This window comes from Pinus tabuliformis, chromosome 5_1, assembly GCF_031772625.1.
Source record: "Pinus tabuliformis cultivar Carrire ecotype Pingquan chromosome 5_1, CPIR1, whole genome shotgun sequence".
NCBI classification, from domain to species: domain Eukaryota; kingdom Viridiplantae; phylum Streptophyta; class Pinopsida; order Pinales; family Pinaceae; genus Pinus; species Pinus tabuliformis.
Window position 1 is genome coordinate 251,857,304 of NC_142305.1, and position 15,027 is coordinate 251,872,330.

General features: G+C 36.3%; 1 protein-coding gene across 1 annotated transcript; it reads right to left on the minus strand.

The window, feature by feature from the left end:
• Window positions 1–13,665: 13,665 nt before the first annotated feature.
• Window positions 13,666–14,244, minus strand: LOC149164354 (uncharacterized). Its single transcript, XM_089429447.1, has one exon. It carries the CDS (start codon window positions 14,242–14,244, stop codon window positions 13,666–13,668), a length of 579 nt encoding a protein of 192 aa, XP_089285573.1.
• Window positions 14,245–15,027: the final 783 nt, after the last annotated feature.

A 15,027-nucleotide genomic window follows, 5' to 3' on the forward strand; every position in this document is an offset into this window, starting at 1 on the left:
CTGCGGGACTGATGTCTGCTGTTGCTACTGCACTCCTTTGCACAAGCGGATCTGATATAGATGATGTGCGATCCCCCGATAGAAAAGGTAACTATGGTCTTGAGGAGTGTCAGGTGCTACAGATCGCAATATACATAAGGGTCTGGCAGTAGTACTCGGCCCAATGTTTCAGGGCTCTAACTAAGGAGGATCTACCGTACCCTTAGCCGTACAACCCGACTACCTTATCGTACGGGCGAGTAATCTCTCAGAATGCTGTTCTCGGTGTACTGTAGCCACAAGACAGCCGACGATTTATCTATGGTGAGTTTTCAAGGGAGCCTAGGGGGCTTCCGATATACCCAGAGGGTATGTGAAAGACAGTCCGTGCGCGGTTCTGTCTAATGCACTATTACTCGAAAGGGTACCCACAGGGGTTACAAGGGAGTCCAACAGACGTGACCACCTCTTGTATTTCTTGCGTGCATGCCTCCCCAAATCCGCAGGTTTATGCGCTCAACGACAGATCCCGTGGTTTAAAGACGCCGGAACACGTCTCTAGCCGATTTTTTTTTTTGCTAAGAATTGGAGATCCCACCGGCCCTGGAAAGTGCTCTGCTACCACTTGTTATGCTCTTAACCTGCAAAATGATACCCAAATACAGAATATGCGAAGAAAAGATACACAGAACACAAAATAGCAATGATTTTATTATTCAAAGTAATGTTCACTTGCCTCTTCGAGGGGGCAACCTCCAATAGAGCAGTGCTCGACTACAAAATAAGACACGATGCTCCTCGCAGGGAGTCTCTATCCTTTATATATGACTCATACATGCAATACCACGGGCCAATACCGTGAGTTTTATTAATACCATCTATCTAATACTACAGCCCATTTGCAACTAATTGTAGTCCCGTCATTAATTGCGGGTTAAACATTTACAAATATTAATATGGGCTTTATTGACTTTTGACTATGACGTGATCCCATGACATAAATAAGGGGGTTAGGGTGGGACCCTAACATGTTGCCACATGTCACTCTGGTTGTCCATCTAAGTCATTTGCATTTTAAAAACCCAAAATGGCTCCTTTCAGCCCTCTTTCTTGCTACTATTTCTTAAGTTTATTCAAAATCATTTTTTCCCATTAATTTCTTGTAAAACTTTATTTAAAATAACAAAGATATTTAGTTAAGTCAAGAAGCTCATTTTACAGTTCATTATGGTGTGTAAAATCATCCGTCAATTATCAAAATTGAAATTTTACTATGCTAACTAAAATAAAAAATTTGAAAAATCTAAAAAATAAAAATAAAAAATTACATATTCATATTTAAAATAAATATATGTTAATTATATCATGTGAAAGGTCTCATATACCTGCCTTGAAATAGTAATCCTTCCTGCCAGAACTGAATATATTTATCAGTCCACCCTTCATTTATTAGCGAGCTATTCATGCTCCAGCAAAAAATTTGTTCCACCTTAACAGTTATGTGGTTGAAAAGTTCCTTCGGTGATATTTATGACTGAATATATTGGATGTATCTTGTATGCAATTACCATTTCAGCCCTCGTTTTGTCTAGCTATTATTAAACATACTTTACTTGTTCCGGTTTGTTTTTCTCTGGAGAATACATAACTTCAAGACAGTTCATTGACTATTTATCTGCTTTGGCTCTGAGCAGTTTCTTATCAAATTAGGATAACTCAAATTCTGACTGGTTTTACATAATTAAACCTTAAACACAAGTAATGACAGTCAATAAAATTTTGACTGGTTTTACATAATTAAACCTCAAACACGAATAATGACAGTTAATTGTTATAGGTAATTGTGATTTATGGGATGGCCTCGGGAGATAGCTTAATTGGCTAGATTATGATTGTTCTATGAAGCATTATATAAATTATGAAATTTAAAATGAAAATTTTTGGATTAACTAGTGCTAACAGAAAAAGCATATGTACTCTCCTTTTTTATTAGTATAAAATTGGCCTAATTAACAATTTTCCTGATACCAAAAAAATTGATTTATGACACAGCTTTATAAGAAATGGCCTTTTTGCATACTACAGCCAAAACAAAAAAACACCTAGGCATGACAAGGAAATTTAGTAATATAAGAAATGGCCTTTTTGCATACTACAGCCAAAACAAAAAAAACCTAGGCATGACAAGGAAATTTAGTAATATAAATCTGGCCCAATTACCGATTCCTCTTATACAAAAACACATGACCAGGAAATTTACAAATATAGAACTGGTCCAATTACCAATTCCTCTTATAAAAAAAATGATTTATGAGATAGCAATATAAGAAATGGCCTTATTGCATACCACACCCAAAACAAAAAAACCTACGAGGGAAATCATTTTTGTACTTAGCCTCCGTTTTCTCTACCACAGAATTTTACTCAAATAATTGTTTTCTCTGTAATGATTCCAGATGCAATTAAAAAGACTATTTTAAAGGTCTCAAGCCTACACAAGATGCAATAAAACAGAGCATTTTAGGGTTTCCAACCTTATACCAGAGTTATTCCAGTTGCCTGAAATGGACTTCTCTTATTTCTCTTGGAAATGCATATGTTTGAAGAAGAGATGGGGACTGATTGTTCAAAGGCTTACATAAAACAATTACATTCATACAAAGAGGATTAGCAGTACAAAACTGAACAGGAGGAGGAGGGCTAGTATGATGTATGTGTGTTCCCAAATCCCCATAATTATTTACAAACAATGAATAGATTTGACTGTACATTCAAAGAAGAGGCGGGTTTCCCCATCAATTTTAAGCGGAGAAGAATCCCTCCAGAAGCGCCGTGTTCAAAGGGCCAGCTACTCCTTGCACAGCATCGCTCCTTACCTTGAATCTTCTGATCTGCGTGGGAATTCCTTCCGTTACTTGAGAGCGTGGATGCCCTTTTCCTTCTATCGTATTAACATTCAGTCTACTTCTTGTATCAGAGCCGTTGTTGCTGAGGTAATCTTCGGCCATGATCAAAGCAATATCCGCCATTAACCTGTTGTTAACCCTCCAGACACAAGACAGAATGAAACCAGAGAAAACCAGAAGAATACCAATAACTTACAATTTCCCTAAAGATTATGCGGGTTGATGCCGGCTATGGTGAGGTCAGATTGGATTTGTAGGATGAAGGGGCGTGGGTCAGATGAGACGAAGGTTTCGAGAAGCTGCATTTCCAGCTCTGTGCACCCCAAGTCCAACAATCGCTCGTAGTTCTTGCATGCGGTGAAACCGCGGCGCCCACGCTTTCATCCCTGGTCTTCATTTCCATGTGCGTACCGCGGTTCTTGGATTGCGAGCGTTCAAAATTGAACCCTTCTTAGCCCTTCTTTAGGCTTCCGGCCCTTCATAGAATGCCTAAAAAAATTACACTGGGAAAGAAATTTAAAATACCAAAATCATTCGTCAATAACAAAGCTTGATTAAATTTTTAAATTTACAATATATATATATATATATATATATATATATATATAATAATCTGTCGATATTTTTTTAAAGATTACCATAATTTCGAGTCTGTACTAGCGCATAAATCATTCTGACTAATGATAGTTTCGTAGAAGAGATTAGTGAAAGTCCAAATGACCTCATACAATTTAATAGTTATGTCATAATTTGGAGATGTTTCCCTAAGGCCCCCAACTTATGTCAACATGATGCAACTTACAAAAATAAGACATGCAATAGTCATGGTGCTATTACACCTAGCACAGGGCAGCAAAGAACATTGAATAACCATTCAACAACTATGCACGTGCTCTCACTCCTCCGTGATTATCCTTGAGTGCGCTTTCCCTACATCCATTTTTTCCATTTTCATTTGAATTGCAACCCATCATCCACATACGGAAAGTTATCATTGGACGCTAGACTATAAGGTATTTCTCATTATCCTTCTCATATATTCATTAACATTTGGTTTTTTATTCTATGAATTCTTTAATGCAACACTCCTTGAAGTAATCGCAACCTTCGTGGTCACACAATGTATCCTGGGTACCATAGAATCCACACCCCAGGAAATCAACATTGTGGCTAGATACCGTGAATGCAACTACTTGCCATACATCCATTCTAGGCATGGGTGGTCGAGTTGTTTTCTACATTGTTAATGGTGCAAATTTTTATTGTCATAATTATATGAATCTACCAACTATGAAAAGAATATCTATCTTATATCGAGGGTATTGGACTCCACAACTATAACACTCTCATTCAAACTCTTGCTTGTTTTGCTTCGTTTCTTAAATCCATACAGATTTCTTGTCCAAGTACCATTTTTCATGAAGTGTTTGTTCTCTATCATAAAGCTACAAGTTTCCTTGAATGTTACAAAACATAATTCAACAAATCAATGAATAACCTATCAAGAAATCTATAGTAAAATCCTATGACATCTTGCTAAGGTTGAATTTTTTCTATCTCAATCTTGCTAAGGGATTTTAATTTATGTATTTACTTATTCTATTTTATTTATTTATTTAATAGTGTAAATCTTGAAAAATGTCTCCTATTGGTTGTCCTAAGAAGGATAAAATGCAATTGTCAAATGTTGGATCATTTGGTCTTCCACAACATGCTAATCAACCATGTAATATTCAAAATGAAGTTGATGCTCATCTACATGAATATGATGAATCAAATAGTGTAGAGCTTGTTGAAATAGAAAACCCATCAAAGAAACACAAAATAATATTCAAATCTAAATGGAATACAAGGTTTCCATGTGCTTATGTTTTAAAACATCTAATTGTAATGGAAGTATACAATGTTCTTGACATGTTAAATTTAAAAGTGAGACTCCATTTTCAAATGAGGGAACTACCACTCTTCAAGTTAGTGGTATAAGTGGCCATGCAAAATCAAAAGCTCAATTTTTGTTTTACAACTTTTGGAAGGAAAAAGCGATTGAAGCAATATTCCAATCACTAAACATGCAGAACTAATGATAAATGTTGGGAAGGATAAAATTATATCAATGATTGAAAACATGTATTTTGTTGCTCTACATGATTTATCCTTAGAAATGTATAAGTGAATATGTGACTTGAATTGGTATAAATGGACTCCACACGTGCTTCTAACAGATGAATTTTCTGCATACACAAATGCCACACCAAGAAAATATTTTCTTCAAGTTGCTAAAGAGGTGCATTGGAACAATCTGAAAGAAAAGATTTTACATAGGTTATTTTACTGCAATTCAGTGGATGAAGGCACCAATCAAATTTTGGAACACCAATTGATTGTTTATATTACATATTTGACGAATGGAGGAAAAGGTCAATGTTTAACAAATTTTAAATGTTTATTTCAAATAAAGGATGGAATATCTCAATGTATGTATTATCTATTGAGAACTCTTTTAGCATAAATGGATTTATATTTGATTAAGTTTGTTGGTTTTGGTTCAGATGGTGCGTCTTCCATGAGGGGTATTCATGAAGTTTATCTCCTAAGCTTCGTATGCTCCTGATGTATTAGTTATCCACTACATAGCTCACAGGGAAGCATTGACTCAATGAGGCTTCATCTCATTTTCTAGAGTTGCAATATATTAACAAATTTGAAACATAGTTTATTCATCGCTTGGAAAATCAACTAAAGGACATGGAAAATTGAGAGAGCTTATGTATATATTTCAAATCACTAAGTTAGTGGTCTTACAAATTCATCAAATTAGGTGGCTCTCAAGAGGAAAGGTCATGGAAAGACTTGTTAAACTCATGCATTATTTGTTAGGATTGGGAGTTAGGGGAGAAAAAAATGTATGAGTTGGCAACAATATTTCAAGTGCAAAGTTGCATCCATATACTTGCAAACATGCTCGTTGAATTAATTAAGTTAAATCAAAATTTCGAAGAGGATCATGTTGATATTACATATATTGACACAACTTTAGATGTTACTATTAGCATGCTTCGTAAACAATTTTTGGAAAGCATTTTTGGTGTAGACGCAGTGGATATATCTTCTTTTTTAGTTAAAGCATAAAGAGGAACCCTTGAATTTGTAGATAGCACATGTATGGTACATTTACATCCATTGAGGTTTGAAAGTTTTCCAAAGACGAAAATATTCAAGGCTACTATATGATTGTATTCTTTTTGGAAAACGTTTTATTGTAAAGGTGATTAAATCTTCAGATAGGAGATTCATAGATTTACATGTGTTTAATGTGGCTAAGTTTTTCACTTCTCAACATTATTATGAAAAAGCAAATGATATAGACTGTCCAACAAAAAAATAGTTGAAATTTTTATGTGAATATTTTTAGCGTTGGGGAATCATCTACTGTGGATACTGCTAGATGTTTGGGTGAAATGAATGAATTTATTTGTGTGATTTGTAAATCATACCATAAAAAGCATATGTACGGCATGAAACCTATGTGGACATGAACATGAATGGTTTGAAGACTTTCTCATATTTGATGCAATTATGGCAAGATATTCTTGTTATCCCAACAACCACATCAGTGTGTGAAAGAGGCTTCTGAAAATTACACAGGGTAAAAAATGATGATAGATAAAGACTTTCATTGGAGACACTAGATATGTTAATGTTTCTATCTCTAACTGCACATCAGGCTCTAGATGAGGTAGATTGGAATGCTACTTATGATGTATGGAAATAAATGAAATTAGAAATCCATTTCCATTGGGAATATATATTTATATTTTCAATTATGTAAGTCCAAATACTTTTGATGATCATTAAATGAATAGAAGAAACATATGTTTATTTTTTTTTAATGGAATTCGAGAATTTTTTTTTTGTGTATTTACTAATTATATTGAGATTTTATAGTGTTTTATTGATGCTACTCTTTAAATTTTAAAGATCTTAAAGATTTAGAATGACACTATTTCATTATCGAATTTTTTTGAGGGGTTTATTTATATATACTTTTCAGTAGAAGTGAAATTTTTTTATAACCTTTCATCCTCCTTGAAGGATTAGATTAATATATGCCCTTCCAAATGAAACTAAGAGCAAACCTTCAAATTTAATCAGTGATTAAGACTCCACTATTTTATTATTTATTTATTTATTTATTTTATAATAAGTTGGATTGGCATTGGTCTTAGAGCATGCCTCCATGACCAGTTGCGGATTCATAAGGTTTAAATTCTGAATTTAAATTAGGAGTTTTAAATAGCGTATTTGTTAGGATAGAAATTAGTGATCAAAATTGATTGAGCTAATCACTTGGATGAAATATGTTTGGAAGTATTCAATGTTATTTTTGGGCATTTCAGGTAAAATGGTATTGTTTATATTTTGTTTAAGGTAAATGTGGATTTATTGTGTTTAAGTTAAGAGTTTTAAATCGTGTATTTGTTAGCATGGAAATTAGTGATGAAAATTGTTTGAGCTAATTATTTCGATTAAAATTGTTTTGAAATATTTTTGAGTATTTAAGGTAAAATTATATTGTTTATATTTTGTTATTTGAAATGAGATTGTTTATCTTTATTAATTTTAATTAATTTATAAAAAATAAATATGTTAAAAGAGAGGTTTTATTATATTTGTATGGTATTACTTTATCAGTTTTGTTTTGACTATGTAATAGTTTGTTTTTCATTAAAAAAATTTCTCCATCATCCCTGTCTTTGCCGGGATCAAACATCGCCTGCACTCTGACCATCGCCTGCAGATCTTTTTGAAGGCGAGTTTGGCTTTGGTTCGAGCGGAAATCAGCAGGGTCAGAAAATCTATTAATCTAATTTCTCGTTCTCTTCTTAGTTTGCATCTGGAGCTTGGTTTTCAGCCTCCCTTTGGGGGAAAATAGATGTCGGTTCAGCGTTGAAGTCCATTCGAGTGGAGGAAAGTCGGAAACAGAATCAGATGTCTAAATTTCAAAGATTAACTGGGTATGCAGCGTTTTCTAGAAGAGCCGCGGGTAGGGTTTCTCATAGCCGTGTCTCTGCTGGTCAAATTTCAGCAATCAAGGATTGGTTCACTGGTAACTCGGGAGGTAAATTTGTTGCCCTCGCGCCCTGCAATTCTGAGCATGCTTCCGCCTGTCCAGATCCAGCGTTGAACAATCAGTCTTTTCTCTGCTCCGAGGGTTATTCTTCTCCTGTTCAGCCATCCTCTCCCAAGAGCATGGATCGGTCTTCTCCCCTCTGTGCAGAGAGGGATCCCGGTGTCTATTCACCCGGCACTTTGGTGCATTCGAACGCTGGTCCAGATCGCACCCTCACGAAGAATGGTCTCGCTAGCAGTTCCGTTTCTCATTAGGCTAGCTCGATCGTGCTGCCGCGATTGGATAGTACCCTGGCCGTATGCAGATCTATCTCTGGGCGGAAGGTGCAGCTGCTGATGGACAGTTCCCTGGACGTGGGCAGATCAGACTCGGTGTGAAAAGTCGGCTTGCATTCCAATCCTGCAGCAAATTGTTCTCCAGTAGCGTGCCCCTCGGCCTCTTCCCCTCGGCCTCTTCACGTGGTCATAGCATGGAGGCTTCGTTTCAGCATCGGTGCCCCAGCGCTGAAATTCAAGTCCATATTAGTCTGTCGCATATGCGATTTAATGTCAATAATGGTATTAACAACGAATGTAATAATATAAATAATAATACTTTGAACCACTCCAACGATAATAACACTAATAATAATACCTTATGTAATAATAATATCGATGTTAATAATATAAATGACATGTAATTTAGACATAATAATAATAACATTATTGATAAGAGTTTGTTTAATAAGAATGATGTGTTTAATAATAATAATTTATATAATACTTATAATAATATTATTAATAATTATGATTCTTACGATTCTCATAATAATAATGACCTTAATAATGGTAACAATTTATTTAACAATCTTAACATCAATAATAATTCATATAGAGACTTTAATAACAATAATTTGTTTAACAACGATAATGATATTACTAATAATAGTAGTAATAATGATATTCTTAGCAATAATGATAATAGTAATAATAGCATAGTAGAAATTAGTAATGATAATACTAGTGTTAGTAAGGCAAATAATCCTTGTTCTAGTATAATTCCCCCTCCTTCTCATGGTAATAATAAAGTTATTAACCTCTCTAATTTCATTTTCCCCCCTACTATTTTTAAAGTCTTAGGGAAAGGTTTAAATTTCGCCTTAGCCCCTAAGAAGATTCTTGTTGACGATATCATCTGTGATGTGGAGTTTGGGATCAGAGGTCTACCTGATAAGATTAAGGACACTATCAGGCAAGACTGTGCGGTGGTCTTAAGAAAGGCTAAGCCCCCTCAGAAGAACCTCAACAATGAGGAATTCATTGCCCTTAAATCCTTAAACCAGAACAATGATATCGTGGTTCTGAGGGCTGACAAAGGAGGGGCTACGGTCATCCTTAACAAGGATGATTACCGCAAGAAGATGTTGGATCATCTTTACAATAGTGGCAGTTATAAAAAACTGTCCAAGAACCCTCTTAAGAAGATTTCTAGGATGGTGGCTCTTGCCATCAAATCTAGTAGCTCTACGAGTTCTCTTCACCATAAGCTCATTGAGAGCAGTCCAATTACCCCTAGAATTTATGGGCTGCCTAAGATTCATAAAGAAGGGACCCCCCTGAGGCCTATTGTCAACACCATTGGTGGCCCGACCTACCTTCTAGCCAAGTTCCTTGCCCTTAAGCTCAAACCCCTGGTTGGCCATACAGAGTCCTTCGTAAAAGACTCTGCTTCCTTCGTTAAAGAGCTTAAGGACATAAAGCTTGACCCAGAAGACATTCTCGTGAGCTTTGATGTGGTCTCCCTTTATACTTGTATCCCTATAAAGGAAGCCATGGCAGTGATCTATCGCCTAACAGATCCTGATACCGCGCATCTTGTTGAGATCTGTCTCACTTCCACTTTCTTCAGTTTTGAGGGTGAGTTCTTTGAACAGACCTGTGGTGTTGCCATGGGCTCACCCCTATCCCCTATTGTTGCGAATCTTTTTATGGAAGATTTTGAGTCCAGAGCTTTAGCCTCAGCTCGTCTCCTTCCCAAGCTGTGGAAAAGGTATGTAGATGACACTAATGTCATCTGGTCCCATGGCTCGAAGGAGTTAGATCTCTTCTTCAGCCACCTCAACTGTCAATCCTCTGCCATTAAGTTCACTATGGAAAAATAGGTCAATGGTTGCCTCCCTTTCTTGGATATTCTTATATCGAAGAATAATGAGGGTTCTCTCTCGCACTCAGTATTTCGGAAAAAAACGCATACTGAGCAGTATCTTCATGCCGATTCCCATCATTTCCCTACTCAAAATTTGGGTGTTTTTAACACACTCGCTACTCGAGCCCTGAGGATTTCTGATAGGGATAGCTTCCATAAAGAGAAATCCCATCTCCTTAATGTCTTTATGGAGAATGGCTATAGTAGGCGCCTAGGTCAGAAAGCGTTCCTAAAAGCCTCTAAAAGCTCGTTAATTAAAAAAGAACCTAAAGAGTGCCGGCTAGGGGTCCATCTTCCCTATGTCTAGGGAACCACTGACAAGATTGCTCGGATTCTTAAGAAATATGATATTCCCTCAACCTTCAGGCCCCTCAACACTATTCACAAATCCCTCAGATCAGTGAAGGATCCCATTGATCCTAAAGATATGAAGGGTGTCTACTTGATCCCCTGTTCTTGTGGGACCCCCTATATCGGGGAAACAGGGCGCTCCATCCATCAAAATATTAACGAATATGCAACGGACCTAAGACATGGAAGAACCAAGTCTTCAACGTTAGCAGAGCATGCAGAAAAGACCAAGCATCATGTGTGTATTGAGGAGGCCAAGGTTATTGCCAGGGTTGCTCAGTTCCATCACCGTAAATTCAGGGAAGCTATTGAAATTGAAAGAAGGCCGAGCAATCTCAATAGAGATGACGGCTGGAAGATCAGTAGCTGCTGGATCCCGACCCTTTCTTCCTAGTCTTACCCTTTCTTGCTTTCGTTGGTTCCCCTTTATGTCGTTGTTTTTCCTTGGCACCTTGTCTTCTCCTTCCTCCTAGGGTCTCTCATTTTGTCTCTGTATATATATATATATATATATATATATATATTTGTCTCTCGCTTAATTTATTTATTCTAATTAATTTATTATTCATTTAATTTTCGTTATTATTATTATTATTATTTATTTTATTATTATTATATATATATTTTGAATTTATTTATTAAAATGAAATAAAATCTTTTTACTTTTTATAAATTTTGCAATTAAACTTTATATATTATTATTTTTATGTATATTTCAATTTTATTATTCCAATAATTTTCTAACTAACCTTTGTGTATATATATATATATACACGTATAATTTATACTTTAAATCCCATTTAAATAACAAATTATAATTTTTAATAACTTTCTAATTAACCTTTAACATTATTTAAATTATTTTATATTGTTATATATTCACATAATTTAACTAATTTCCATTAAATCTTGACTCTGGTCCTAAAGTCAAAATTAGCCGTTAGTCACAATAGCCTTTGGAGTCTCTGTTCACACTATTTAACATGCTAAGCTCGATATGTTTCTTCAACTTGTCCTGACGATGAACCACACTTGTTGGTTCGAAACGCTTCGATAAATGATTTATCTTGTGATTTACGCCAAAAAATTTCTCTTAAAATTGGAAATTGATTTTTGTTATTTTTTATTATTATTTAAATCTATTTATTTGTAAAGTGATTGGTTGAGGTCTTATTATGAGATGTTTAGTAACTTCTATTTCTATGAGTGACTAATTTTTTGTTTTTAGTTTTGTTTAACTTTTTTATTTTTTATTTTATTTTATTGTTTTCTATTATTTTTATGAATTATAGTTTTTTCTACATATTTTCAATTTAAGATGTTAGTTTGTTTCTGTATTCATGTATTTAGGTTTCTGTGATCCATAATGTTAATTTGTGTTTGACCAAAAATATTTGTGGCTTATCATAGTTTAACATTAGGAATTCAATTATTATTATTATTATTATTATTATTATTATTATTATTATTATTTATTTATTTGTAAGGTGTTTGGTTGAGGTCACTTCCATTTCTATTAGCTACTTATTTTTTGTTTTTTGTTTTCTTTCCTTTTTATTTAACTTTTTGATTTGTATTTTTTTCTTCTTTTCCATTATTTCTATTTCCAGAACTTATAGTTTTCCTTTCATATTTTCAATTTAAAATGATTATTATTATATTAAAAACATTTTTTAATCAATTTTATTATAAAAATTTATATGTATTTTTTTTTTTAACATGATCGGATACTCATATATTATAAAAACTGATGGGACCAAGTCCTGTTACATCTGGGAAGAGAAGAGAAAGAGAAGAAGGAGGATTCCAAAATGGGTTCGCAGACCCTGGCTCCTTGTTGCTTGAGTTGAAATACAGATTGAAAAGGAAACGGCTATATTGCCTTACATATGAGCCTGCTAATAGACAAAATTTACAAGACATTAGACAAATTACTCATGCTGGTTGACCGAATCATCATACTGCAGTTCATGCTTTGCGCTGGCTCTGGTGGAGTTCTCTGCTTGCATACTTTGAGTGAGCGTTTTGATGTGGGCGATTGCTTCCTCCATGTGTTTACATTTTACCTTTAATCCTTCAATTTCCACTTTTTGTTTTTCAAGCTTCTTTCTCTTAGAACTGCTGTCAGCCTGAAAATCTTCTTTGAGCTCATTGAAATGTTTCACAAACCGAGCAATCATAAAACAATGAGCCTTACAGAGCGTACAAGAGCTGTCCGTGATAACTCTGTCCAAAGGATTCTCGGCATTTTCATCATTTTCCGGATTTGAGGCCATCTCAGAGATGATGTTAAGAGAGAAAGAACAAAGAGAAGGGGCTCTGAGAGAGAGAGGAGAATGAGAAATGGGAGAGCAGAGGGATTGAGGACGGGTGTCAGCGCTGGGAGAGATCAGCCAGTCTCTGAAGAGAACCAAATTAAAGGAATATTGGTTATAATAATACAACTGAAACTGAGAGAAGCTGAATATACCTTTGAAGATTGTAGATGGCGATCTCGCTGGAGAAATGTGCTGGAATCGATCACTGTTGCTGCCAAACTTCTGAGGCTGGATGCCAAGGACTGTTCCTTTCCTTTGCTGCTGAAGAGGAGGAGAAGATCTGTGGTGGGCAGGGAGGAAAAAGATTTGATACTTAGGGGAACAGGGCTGTTATCTACCAATTTTGCTGCGGACTTCCGAGAGCGGAAAGCCCGACACTGCTCCTATGCTTTGCTTCTGAGAGGGGGGAGGAGATCTGGGATAAGCGAGGGGGGAGAGGGGTATATAAAACACCAAGGGAGGCTGAGAAAGCAGGTGATACGGGATATGCTCAAGGATTTGGGCAGGTTTTAAATCGAAAGTAGATTTAGTGATGCAGTCTAAAAGGATTGTGAAGGGACACAAACCTGAAATCCGAGAGGGGGAATCACGTGAAACTTGGTGTGATCGGGTCCCTAGAGCAAGCCAGAATGCATAAGGAGAGAAAGGAGGGACGCAATTCTCGAGGGAGCGGATTGAGGTCAGCTTGTCAAGATTGAGGCAGAGAAAATCAAGATAAGAATGATGACTGAAATGACTTGATTTCAGAAGCGTACTGATGCTGCTATTCAAAGGATTTGGCGGACCGCTTAGTCGGCTATGGGATTGCTTTGACGTAGATGTGCTCATTTTCTCTGATTTGTCCACTCTGTCTGCTGGTGGCCTTAGAGGCGTAAAAGTCCGCTTCGGTGTTGTTATCTCTTAAAACATGCTTGAACATCGTGTCTCCCATATTTCTGAGATTATCCTGTATCCTGAGCTTTATATTGCTAAGAGCTGCTTTATTAAAGTCTGCTCCCGAGACCAAGGCTGCAATAATGATGGCCGAGTCCCCCAAGATAATTGGGTTTCTGATTCCCAGCCTGTTCATAATGGTGGTACCTAGAAGGAGGCTATAAGCTTCAGCCACGTTGTTAGAAACTTTTCCCAGTCCCCATTCATAATTTACGATAGTTTTGCCATGATGGTCTTTTATGATACCCCCTGCTCCAGCTTTCCCTGGGTTGTTCTTAGAAGCGCCATCGAAATGCAGAGTAGGGCGCTTCTGTTCTAAGATCCACTGATTGACTTCTTCCTTAGTTCCTCTGAGTTTCCAATGAGTCCTTTTCTTGTGAGCTTTTGTTTGTGAATGGTAATTGTTGGTATAACTGAGGCTAAATTTATTGTACCAGTCCATCTCTTCTTGATGCCAGCTTGACTGATCTGGGAGGGCGATGAGATTTGTGCTTATTGTTTCAGAGATGATGGTTGTCGTTTTAGCCAGGATGCTGGCTGTATTGGGCTTTTTATTGTTGAAAACGTAATTATTCCTGGCTAGCCAAATTTGCCAACATAGGGTGGCTGGAATGCATTTCCACAATCTACTGATATTTTGTTTACCTTTCTTGTAGAAGGGATAACATTTCCCCCAATTTTTCTGAAGAGAGGAGAGTTGATCAAAAGTTTCACCAATTTCCATGGGACTGATAGCCTGCTTCCAGCAGCTTTGAGTGAAGGGATAGAGTAAGAAAATATGCTGAATGCTTTCCTCCTCAGCGCGACAGAAGCAACATATTGATGGGCCTTGAATTCCTCTTTTCCTTAGATTCTCAGCAGTGAGGGTCTTACCTTTAAGAAGAGTCCAATTGAAGTGTTTGATCTTTGGGAGACACTCTGATTTCCAGACAGTTGTGGAAAGGTTCCAGTTTGCTGTTTGGGTAGTGGCCTGTAATGCTTTGTACCCCTCTTTTACCGTGAATTTTCCTCCACTGGGATCCCAGATATACCTGTCTTCGGCCCCTATATTAGTGGGCGCAGAACCAGAGAGAGAGGACTTGAGATTGGACCAGAGATCTCTAAGTTCGTTGGGGATTTGAAGGTCCTTCCAGTCTTGCCAATTGTTATGATTCCAGATTGATATATCAAACAAGGTGGTTAAATTTCTTTCATCCATCCAGATCTGCAGAGGTCGGAGAGCTTG